This window comes from Oryctolagus cuniculus, chromosome 14 (genome assembly GCF_051225735.1).
Source record: "Oryctolagus cuniculus isolate XC-2025 breed Fujian yellow rabbit chromosome 14, ASM5122573v1, whole genome shotgun sequence".
NCBI lineage: Eukaryota > Metazoa > Chordata > Mammalia > Lagomorpha > Leporidae > Oryctolagus > Oryctolagus cuniculus.
Window position 1 is genome coordinate 71335411 of NC_142880.1, and position 12084 is coordinate 71347494.

Sequence of the window (12084 nt, forward strand, 5' to 3'; positions counted from 1 at the left end):
ACCTTCATTCACATGCCTACAACACATCATGCAGTTGTGTACGCTTTCCATGCCAAATACCCAAAGGTAGCCTTATGAACTACATTTTTAGACATTAAAAATGTATTTCTCTCTGTACTTTCTCCTCTCTCGCTCTCTGGGTGCATTTATATATATATATACACACACACACGCACACATAAATGTCATATTTACTGTCTATAGGTAAATATAGGTATCTGCATGTAGATAGGTATATAGATACAGATAGGTAGATGCAGAAATACAGATGGATATATGAAAGAGATGGTGAGACTGGAGATCTCAAAAATGGGAAATGTTAATTGCAAATATTAATGCAAATGTTAATAATTGGGTTATTCTGAAATAAAAGTTTTTTGTTTTACTTTGTTTTTGTTTGAGGAGGTCAGGGATAGGTAAATAAAAGATTCAAAAGATTTCCTCAGCAATTTTAAGATCATTTTATTGCTTTTGGAACCACCACAGACATATATAAATACATAATAAATATAAATTGGACTGACTTTGTGGATTTATTATAACCAAAACATTTTCAGGGTTCATGAAATTGTATTTTCCAAAAAAAATGTAGTGAATGTTAGCTCAGTTTTAAGGCTTTTTCTTAAGCATTCTTTATAACTCATAACATTACAGTATTGTGTAGCAGAATGAGTATACTGATTTTGATTTCTTCTACCCAACCAAATTACCTAATCTCTCTGAGTCTTGATTTTATCATCTGAAATAACAGTACTTTTGCAGGAATTTCAATATTGACATATATAATATGCTAGGTGAGGGGGTTCCCAGGGCCGCTCTCAGGCTCAGTGGTTCACATAGAAAGACTCATAGGACTCAGAACAAGCTATTACATTCACAGCAAAGGATATGATCAAAGCCATCAGAGGACAAAGGTTCTTGGGGCGGAATTTGGGAGAAAGCAGGTACAGGCTTTCCAAGTGTCCTGTCAGTAGTTACGTAGGTGCTCTCAGTGTTCCCAGGGACTTTGTGTGACAGCACATAAAGACATGGCTGGCCAGAGAAGCTCCCCTGAGCTTTGGTTTCCAGGCTGTTTATTGACGGACAGGTGCATACAGCACCTTTGTGACTGGCCATACTTACTCAGACACCAGCCTTGCAGAGTGAAAAATATTCACTTTAGTAAATCACGCTTGTTAACATAAAATATCTAATCAAACTGGTGTCGGGTGGCCCAGGCGTACTAAACTACTCTTAGCAGCTGGAATATTCCAAGAGCACAGAGCTCATTTTCTAGTTGCTGGCAAGAGCCAGACCTAAAGGCAGTTCCTGGGAATGCACAGGGTTTGGACAACCAGGACCTGAGGAGTTAACCCTTTCCTGCACATTTGCTTGCAGTGTCCATCCCAGGGCCAGAGACAGGAGGCAGTTCTGTTAACTTGATTTATAGCACCTACTGAATTCTAGTTCCTGGTGACTGTGGATAACATGAATAAGGGAAAAACATTGCTCTTTTGTAGGGCAACTGGTCTGATTGAAAAATACAATTTTCTCAATTTAAAATGATGATTTGTAAAAAGAGTATTGTCATCAAATAATAACTTCTACTAGAAATTTACACTAAATGCATGCAGAAGTGAAAAACAAAGTAGCAGTGCCGGATGTCCTTTCCTGTAATTGCATGCTACTTATTTTCAGGGCCATAAAGTCCAAGGCCAAACGTTAGAATCTCAGGATTCTCCAAACTAACTTTTGGCCTTTGGGATCACCACAGCATTCCATTGATAGTGCGCTCCCTCCCCATTTTCTGGGTTCCTGGTCTTCACCTGTAGCTATAGCTAGCTGTGCAATAGACTTTTTTTTTTTTAATTTGAAAAATTCTGGATTTTGGCCCACATTTCTTATTTATTTAACCTTGTATGTTTTCAGTTTCTTTAACACAATTACATGTCACTGAAAATTAAAATTTCTCTTGGACGTCAGCTTAAACCTATTTTAGGGTCGCCACAAGAGCCCTTTTCTTGGCAGGTGCCTCAGATTGTACCAGCCTCCCCTGTCTTTACAAAGCCTATTTGTTCTGCTACATTTGACAGTTTGTCCTGGCTCTTCTTGTATTGTCTGGCATGTATCAGTCTTCCCTATAGAGGGATGAAATTGTATTTCCGAGCTGCATCACAGCTTTCCTGAACAGACAAGTGGTGACTCCAGTGCAGAGAACACAGAGACAGCAGTTGCACAAGGCAAAGCATTCCATTGAGGGCTGAGTTCTCATTTCTGTTGACAATGGCAGGTAGCACCATAACTTCCTCCTGTCTACAGTGATTAGGAAGTTGATTTTACAGACTTAACATAGACAACATGAATTTTGTAATAAAAAACTCAATGCAGTTACTGAATGAATGAAACTGATACGGAATAGGCAAAGGATTTGTAAATACTTCCTAGTTCTTGCCTCTAAGTAATGATCAAGTGATTCCCAGTTAATTTCTCCTGGAATCTTATGCAGAAAAGGCATTAGAAAGAAAGGATGGTTGGAACCACTTCATCGGTATTGACAGCCTGAACTGCTGCAACATTTACATTTTAATTTTCTGTTTCACAGATTAATTTTAAGCAGTTTCATAACGAGAAAGCTGTTCAGAGTCTGTGGCAAAGGGAACTGGGGACTGGAAAGCCGCTGTCAGATTGGCCACTTCCGCCTCCTTCATGACTCCTTTCTGCTTAAGACCTTGCATGCTCGTTCCCTCCAAGCTCGCAGGTTTGTTTCTTTTCTCTTGGAGGCTCTTGGAAGGTGGGAAACAGGAAGGGCAGATGAGCATAGACATCATTTGTACATTTAGTGCTGCCTCATTCACTCTGTGCCTATGCCTGTGTTTTTAAAATGTACAATACATGCACAGAAGCCTACAATGTTTGTAGAGCAATTATCACAGTTAAAGCCTGGAGGAAAGCAGTATTTTTAAAAGCAAGTACCAATAAGCAAATAAATAAGTTGATTCATCCTCCTCCCCCAGCTTGCTTTAGTGCACTCATTCTGTTTACCTAGTAAACAAAAACATTACAAGCTCATTAAGTATGTTTTACTTTACATAGTCTTCTACATGTCAATAACTTAGTGCCCCCTACTCGCCTTTAAAACAGATTTGTTTATTTGAAAGTCTGAGTTATAAGAGAGAGAAAGATCTTCCATTCACTGGTTGGCTCCCCAGATGGCAGCAATACCCAGGGCTGAGCTAGGCTGAAGCCAGGATCCAGGGACTTTATCCAAGTCTCCCAAATGGGTGAGCCATCTTCTGCTGATTTTCCCAGGCCATTAGCAGGGAGTTGGATCGGAAGTGGTACAGCCAGGACTGAAACTGGCACCCATGTGGGGTGCTGATATCACAGGTAGTAGTTTTACCCACTATATCATAGTGCTAGCCCCTAGGCTCCTCCCTGTTTTTAAAACATTATTTAATGTATACAAACTTAACATATTTCATATATACAGATTTTGAAACATAGTGATACTTCTTACCCTACCCTCCCTCCTGCCCAGGCTTCCACCCTTCTTCCTCCTCCCTCTCTTATTCCCACTCTTAATTTTTACAAAGATCTATTTTCAGTTTACCTTATACTCGTAAGATTAATCCTGCACTCAGTAAAGAGTTCAACAAAGACATTGTATAAAGGCAAAGACATTGTTTCTCAGTAGTCGAGACTAGGACTGTAAACAAACATGGAATCTCAAAATGTCAATTTTACTTCTATATATTACATTTTAGGTACTCTATTAGTTACCACAGATCAGGGAAAACACAGTATTTGTCTTTCTGGGACAAAAAGCTTATTTTACTGAGTATGATGGTTTCCAGTTACATCAATTTTGTTGCAAAAGACAGGATTCAATTTTTTTTTTTTACTGCTGTGTAGTATTCTATAGTGGAAATATACCATAATTTCTTTATCCAGTCAATAGTTGTTGGACATCTTACTTGATTCCATCTTAGCCATTGAGAATTGAGCTGCAGTGAACATGGGGGTACAGATAACTCAGATGCTGTTTTCATTTTGTTTGGAGTGGCATTGCTGGGTTATATGGTAGATTTATTTTTAGATTTCTGAGTATCTCCATACTGTCTTCCACAGGGGCTGCACCAGTTTGCATTCCCACCAACAGTAGATTAGGGTATCTTTTTCCCCACATCCTTGACAGCAATTGTTTTTTGATTTCTGTGTGACAGCCATTCTAACTGGGGTGAGGTGAAGCCTCCTTGTGGTTTTGATTTGCATTTCCCTGTTGGCTAGATATCCTGAGTATTTTTTCATTTGTCTGTTGGCCATTTGAATTTCGTCTTTTGAAAAATGCCTATTCAAGGCCGGCGCCGTGGCTCAATAGGCTAATCCTCCGCCTGTGGCGCCGGCACACCGGGTTCTAGTTCCAGTTGGGGTGCCGGATTCTGTCCCGGTTGCCCCTCTTCCAGGCCAGCTCTCTGCTGTGGCCCGGGAGTGCAGTGGAGGATGGCCCAAGTGCTTGGGCCCTGCACCTGCATGGGAGACCAGGTGAAGCACCTGGCTTCTGGCTTCTGATCAGCACAGTGTGCCGGCCACAGCGGCCATTGGAGGGTGAACCAATGGTAAAGGAAGACTTTTCTGTCTGTCTGTCTCTCTCACTATCCACTCTGCCTGTCCAAAAAAAAAAAAAAAAAAAAAAGAAAAAGAAAAAGAAAAATGCCTATTCAAGCCCTTTGCCCATTTCTTAGCTGTACTGTTTGTTTTGTTGTTGAGTTTATTGAGCACTTTACAGATTCCGGATTATTAATCCTTTATCAGTTACATAGTTTGGAAATATTTTCTCCCATTTTTTCAGTTGCCTCTTCACTTTGTTGATTGTTTCTTTTGCAGTGCAGAAGCTTTTCAACTTAATTTAATCCCATGTGTCAATTTTGGCTTGATTGCCTGTGCTTTTGGGGTCTTTTCCAGGTAGGCTCCCAATTTTAAAGGATGGTGTATAAGTGATACTGGGAGCCATGTGGTATGAAGGGGAGGACAAGATTAGGAAATCAGATTTCTGTAAATAAGTAAAATCCAGTGTGTTTGGTACAGACCCAGGTAGCCCTTATACTTTGTTAAGACCCAAAGGTATGCTTGATTTTCATATAGTCAGTGCCTTGCCATTAAAACAAGCAAAAATTCTATCTGATACTCTACCTGAGAGGGCCTCAGAATACCTTAAGCAAAATTTTTTTGAATACTTGTGAATTCAAAAGACAGATTTTTGTATCTTGCCAACTGTTTTGCATAGATCATGTACCATATACTAGACCGTAAGTGGATTTTAGTTTCATTTAAAAAGAATACATATCACCATGGATGGAAGAATTGTAAATATTTTGACCCAATTAGAAAATAATGCAGGGGCCGGTGCTGTGGCTTAATAGGTTAATCCTCCGCCTGTGGCACCGGCATCCCATATGGGTGCCGGTTCTAGTCCTGGCTGTTCCTCTTCCGTTCCAGCTCTCTTCTGTGGCCTGGGAAAGCAGTGGAGGATGGTCCAAGTGCTTGGGCCCCTGCACCTGCATGGGAGACTGGGAGGAAGCATCTGGCTCCTGGCTTTGGATCAGCACAGTTCCGGCTGTAACAGCCATTGTGTGTGTGTGGGGTGGTGGGTGAACCAACAGAAGGAAGACCTTTCTCTCTGTCTCTCTCACTGTCTATAACTCTATTTGTCAAATAAAAAAATAATGCATTTTCTCAAAAATTTTACAGGAACTTAATGATCTTGAATTTCTTTTTCATTTTTAAAAACTCTAATCAGCTACAGTTGAGCAGTTGATCTTTGTTTCCTCAATATCTGTAAGCTTTTTATTTTGACTTGAAATTGAGGACATTTGGCTTTAGATCCATTTCATGAGTTCTGGAAGGTCTGGTGGTTCACTGATCTGTGAGGCAAATGTCATTTAATCATCCTTCATGTGGTTAGTGACTTAAAGCGAAAGAGCTTTTTGGGAGGCTGACAAGAAGGGGTGGTAAACCATCCTCTTAAATATCCACAGCAGCAGGTTTGTATGTGGTTCATTATGCTTTCAGCTGTGAACTGTTGAAGAGTTTCACATAAAATTCAATTGCAATTTCAACTAGTTAAGCATTTGATCCAAAATAAAATACAAGTCTTCTCTTTGAAGTGAAAGAGGAGACTGAAGAGTCAGAGCAGGCTTGCTTTCAACCTGGAGCTCTTTAAGCTTCTATGAGTTGAAAAATTAAATGAAGAAGCAAGCCATTTAGTGTGATTAAGGGGAAACTATCTGGTGTCTTGGTGTAAGCTGGTTAAAGGACATTCCAGCTCCTAATGCTCCCCATTTCTCTTCTTTTGTCTCCTCACGCTCCCACCCCTACCTCATGTTCTTCTTTGCCAATTCGTTGCTTTTGTAATATGACGTGAACAGAAACCAGTTAACCAAGCATGTTAGAATCGTGCCAAACATATGGCTGGCGTTGAGGTGTGGTGGGTTAAGTTGACCTGAATGCCGGCTACACAGGCATGCCATCCACTTGGTTTCCAATCCAGTTCCCTGCTAATTCATCTGGGAAAGCAGCAGAGGATGGCCCAAGTAATTGGGCTCCTGCAACCCATGTAGGATATCTACATGGAGTTCCAGGTTCTTCCTGGCTTCCGTCTAGCCCAGCCCCCGCTGTTGTGGCCATTTGAGGAATGAACCAGCTGATTGAAGATCTCTCTCTCTTTCACTGTATCTATATGTCTATGTCTCTCCCTGTCACTCTGCCTTTCAATTAAATAATAAATACATAGTCTTTAATAATAAAAATAATTGTGTTCAAAATGATACAGACTTTGTTAGAAGACCTGATGGAGTTTAAGGATATGGCTTCGTGACACGTTTTGTGATGATCTGAAACTTTTTTGTTTGTTTTGCTTTTTCCACGTTTAATTTGTAGGTATTATTTCATATTCTCTGACTTGGAGGTTTGATTACAAAACTGTAAATGTTGTACATGGCTACCATTTGTCAATGGCAGATGACTATGTGTAGATGGTTTGATTTTGCTCTTTGATCAAGACTATATCAGGGGCCGGCGCTGTGGCGCAACAAGTTAACGCCCTGACCTGAAGTGCTGGCATCCCATATGGGTGCTAGTTCTAGTCCCGGCTGCTCCTTTTCCAATCCAGCTCTCTGCCATGGCCTGGGTAAGCAGTCTGAGAAGGCCCAGGTCCTTCGGCCCCTGCACCCACGTGGGAGGCCTGGAAGAAGCTCCTAGCTCTTGGCTTCGGATCAGCACAGCTCTGGCCGCTGAGGTCATCTTCTGTGGAGTGAACCAATGGATGGAAGACCTCTCTCTCTGTCTACCTCCCTCTGTAACTCTGTCTTTCAAATAAATAAAATAAATCTTAAAAAAAAAAAAAAGACTATGACATTGGAATTTGTCTTCCCAAGTATGGAATTACGTTTCCCTTTTCTTGAGTGGACAAACCCAGATCTCATCAGAGTGTAACTGACATGCACAATGGCAGGGTCGTGGTGGTGGGTGTCCAACCTTTAACACCACATTCTTTGCTTGTAAATTGTTCATTTCGTTTGAATGTTAATAAAAAGATTTTCTGCCGAGTATATGAAACTAACATTTTGTTAAGCTGAATTTTAATGAAATAATTTAGACCTTTTTATAGGCACTTAACATTTTCATTTCATGTGTTAATACTGATTGTACTTGCTGAGAGAATGAAATGGTATTCAGTCAGAAAACTGCCTTGTTACTACAGAAGGGTGGAAGTTTTGCATTTTAAATATCTGCTGTTTTAAGTTAAAAAAAAAAGTTGCCTATGTCCTACAGCACTGAGATCACTATATGTTGGCCTGTGTCCCTTTTTCATCTTTCCCGTATAAACTGAAGCCTAGAGGCCTTATACAGTTTTAAATTTTCAGAATTAGGTCACATCAATGTTGTGTCAGACTTCCGATTCACAAGTAGTGTCTTTATGAATAGTGAAGATAGTATATAGATTTATATCCTAATTGTTTATAGATTTATATTTAATTGTCCCAGGGTCCCAGGGGTGAACACATGGCAATAGCAGCATTTTCAATGGTTAATGAGCAGTTTTTCTGTGATCTCTTGTTAAAAGTGTGATGACCCTTTTTTTTTTTTCCTTCCTGAACTAATATTGGAACATATGGTCTAATAAGTGTGAGTACATTTGGGGAGGGCGGGAGAGAAGGCTTCAAATCAGGACTGACCTGGAAAAGCTTCGGTGCCTGCGTTTGTGGATCAGGAAGGGGAAAGCCTGGCAAGGAACTTTAAAAGCAGTGGAATGGCAGAGGGTGTAGATCGGAAGCCAGAAGCAAAACTCCATCATGAAAAGATTGAGGAGCCTTCGTGCCATTAATGCAGCAGGGCTCAGATTGAAAGCCGTCCTCCTAGGATGTGATTTAAATTCCCTGATCCTGCTGGATTTTGAATGCTGTATTTATTTTGAGGAAGTTGTTTAACCCTTCTCACAGATTCCATCAATTTCAGAGTAATGTAAATACATTTCCCCTTTGGCTATTTTACAAGGACGTTGAGGATTAATTAAATTTAAAAGAAAATAGTGCAGTGAACTCCCAGGAGAGAGAGGGAGCTATTTATCATTTTTCTCATCATTCATTTCTTATTCATTCACTTTACAAATATTTGTTGAATACCGATTATAATGAAAACACTTTACCAGGTGCCCTAATTGGGAATACAAAGATGAATGATTAAAGTGACTTCTGCCCTCATTATATGTTCATATTTTATTTTTAAAATTCCCAGTATAATTTGAGTAATTGTGTAGGGATATAATATTGTCAGCCTCAGCAATAGTTGAGTTGATCTTTGACTAAATCACTGACACATATTTTTCACTTTGTATATTCATTTTTCTTTTCTAAATTTATGGCTAGTTCCTTTTCCTCTGTAAGAACTACACAGCATAATTTCTTTTTTTTTTTTTAAATCGTAATCAGTGCTAAATGAACTATTTTTTTAACCAAAATAATAGTAGCAAACTGAAATAATCTCCTTATGGATTACATGTCCCACTATAAATATCTGGTCTTATTTTAATTTTATTTATTTATCTCAAAGGCGGAGAAAGAGAGTTCTGTCATCTGCTATTCATTCCCCAAATGCCTGCTGTGGTTGGGACTGGTCTAAGGTAGAAGCTGGGAGCCATGAACTCAATCCAGGTCTTCCACCTGGGTGTCAGGAACCCAACTGTTTGAGCCATACCTGCTGCATCACTGGGTGTACATTAACAGGAAGTTAGAATACTTAGGAAAGCCAGCACCTGAACCCAGGTACTGTGTATGGGATTCAGGCATCCCATCTGGCCAAATACTTATGCTGGTCTTGTGAAGATCGTCATGTCATTTAACATCCCTGTTAGCCATCCCACTTGCTCCAGACTACCTAGCCACAAGCCCCTTTTTCAGAAATGCAGATTTTGTGATACTCCTAATCATTCTCTTTGCATGCCATTTAACAGTATTCTTTGTAATTCATTAGAGAATGGGAATAAGTAAGCTAGGATTTCTGGTATGCCAGATCAGTGCCCCTGCACATGGAGAACTCCCCAGAGCTGTGTCTTGACTTTTGGTGTGTGTCAGGATCTTTTCATTAGCTAATGACAGAATACAACTCAGACTGGCTTAACTAAAAGGGAATTTTGTTGTCTTTCTTACTCTGGGTTCAGTGGAGAGTTGGCTCTCTGGGTTGAGTGGTTGAAGGCTTTGTGATACCTTCAAGGATTTGGTTTTCTTTTCAAAAGGTCCACTTGCGGTGGTCCTTTGGGGCAGCAGTTTAGATGCTACTTGGGATGCTCACATTGCCATATCAGAATGCCTGGATTTGAGTTCTGGTTCCACTTCTGATTCTAGCTTCCTGCGAATATGCACCCTGGGACGCAAGATGGCTCATCTGAAGGAGTTGGGTCCCTTCCACCCACATGGAAGACCTGGATGGGTAGAGTTCCTGCCTCCTGGCTTTAGCCTGGCATGATCCTAGATATTATAGGCATTCGGGGAGTGAAACCAGCTGATGGGAGAGTTCTCTTTCCCCCTTTCTCTCCCCCCCCCCCACCTCCACTCCTCTCTCTCTCTTTCAAACAAATAAAATTTTCAAGACCAAAATTAGCTCTTGCCTTCTGTGTTAAAAAAAAAAACAAAAAAACAAAAAAACAACCTTGTTTCCCATGGGATTGCGAGACAGCTGCATTCAACTCCAGTGGTTCTTCCTTTCCCATATCTGGTGGGAGCAGAGGGCGGTCTTTTTAGAAGCTGATTATTTTAGGCCTAAATTCTATGTCTCATCCCTGGAGTCAGGAGTCAGAGGGAAAATGACCTTTCCTCAAATTAGCTATTCCAAGGAAACTATGACATAGTAATGAATGGCAGGAACATTTCTATGAAAACATTTCTGAAGGGTAGATATTGGTGTCATAACCAAAGTCCATGGAGGGGGTGGGTGGGTTTCTGTTCTTATTTCGTAATTTGCTTTTCTTCTTAGCCTCAGAAAATCTAGGGAAAACTCAGACTTATTTTATGCAAATAAATATACTGACTTTGTGAGAATAGTTCACTCTGGCACAGCATCAGTGACACACATAAAACATACTCTTTGATTTGAGTGTGCCCAGGGTATATACTTCTGTGACTCTTATCAGTATTTCTGCCATGAACCTTAAGGGTCTCCAGTGAGCAGGCACTGCATAGAAGATGCTTCAAAATAGACTGACTTTCATGTAATAATGTATCAGAGCATATCATGATGAATATCTTCATTCCACTGCATGTGATGGAGATAGTGATGTGCAAATATTTCTTGGATATTGAATTCATTTTGAACTTAAATGTGATTTTGGTGTAGGTTTCAAACACACATGAATGATATAAATTGTATATTGAAATAAGAATTGTCTTATCTATATAAAATTATGAAAATTCACAATTATTTATGTAATAACCTGAAAGTAATTGTAGGTTGACTCTTAAACTAGCATTTAAATTTTTTTTTGTGAAAGAAAACCACTTAACTACATTGTATGATTGTATATACATTTTATTGTTTTAATTATATAGCTTTGTCTATTAATAAAATTAAGAATGTTGTGATATTACTGGTTGAACTGTGGCCTAAAGCACTCAGACAAGAAATTGATAGCTTAGGTGTACTTGATCTTGGACAAATACTGCCACCTAAAACTGCTTCCTTATTTGTTCTAGGGGATGATATGAGGTTTTAGAAGATGCTTAAATATGAATAATTTTTCTTGGTGAGTTCTCCTGGGTGTCTTAAACTGCTGTTTTGACCTTCTGGCTTTGTGAGGGAAGCAATTTCTTTAATTCATTGATTGCTTGAAGCATGATTTTCTAAGAACAGGCTCTTTGAAGCTGTAAGCTGGCTATTTACTTTTTTTCCCACTCTGTCCACTCTTGTCAGTTGTCACAGCTTTTGATTTTCTTGGACATCACTGAAGTTTTCTACATTTTCCATGTATAGCTTAGGCTATGTTGCAATCACTAAGTAACTGAACTTTGAGCTACTTAATTCCACCAAGGTTTATTTCCCTCTTACTGTCTGACTGGTGGGAGACTCTGCTCTACATAATCACATGGGGATTCACATTGAAGAGCTTTTATCTTGTATGTGTGTTATCTGGAAACACTCTCTTTTCGGTCTGCATTTCTTTTTCTTTTTTTTTTTTTTGACAGGCAGAGTGGACAGTGAGAGAGAGACAGAGAGAAAGGTCTTCCTTTGCCTTTGGTTCACCCTCCAATGGCTGCCGCGGCTGGTGCGCTGCGGCCGGCGCACTGCGCTGATCCAATGGCAGGAGCCAGGTGCTTCTCCTGGTCTCCCATGGGGTGCAGGGCCCAAGCACCTCCCATGGGGTGCAGGATGCCCAAGCATCCTCCACTGCACTCCCGGGCCACAGCAGAGAGCTGGCCTGGAAGAGGGGCAACCGGACAGAATCCGGCGCCCCGACCGGGACTAGAACCCAGTGTGCCGGCGCCACAAGGCGGAGGATTAGCCTAGCGAGCTGCGTCGCCGGCCTCGGTCTGCATTTCATGGAAAGGGAGAAACTCA

General features: G+C 40.4%; 1 protein-coding gene across 3 annotated transcripts in view; it reads left to right on the top strand.

Moving 5' to 3' along the window:
• PARP8 (poly(ADP-ribose) polymerase family member 8) overlaps positions 1–12084 on the top strand; it is a 195870-nt gene that overhangs the window by 14167 nt on the left and 169619 nt on the right. The window contains exon 1 of one of the 3 annotated variants that reach the window (XM_089313167.1): positions 11241–11272. The exons of the other annotated variants lie outside the window; for them this stretch is intronic. Within the exon in view, the coding sequence (XP_089169293.1) occupies positions 11256–11272 (17 nt within the window). The 5' untranslated portion in view covers positions 11241–11255. Of the gene's footprint in view, positions 1–11240; positions 11273–12084 lie in introns of those variants that run through there. 3 annotated transcript variants of the gene reach the window in all.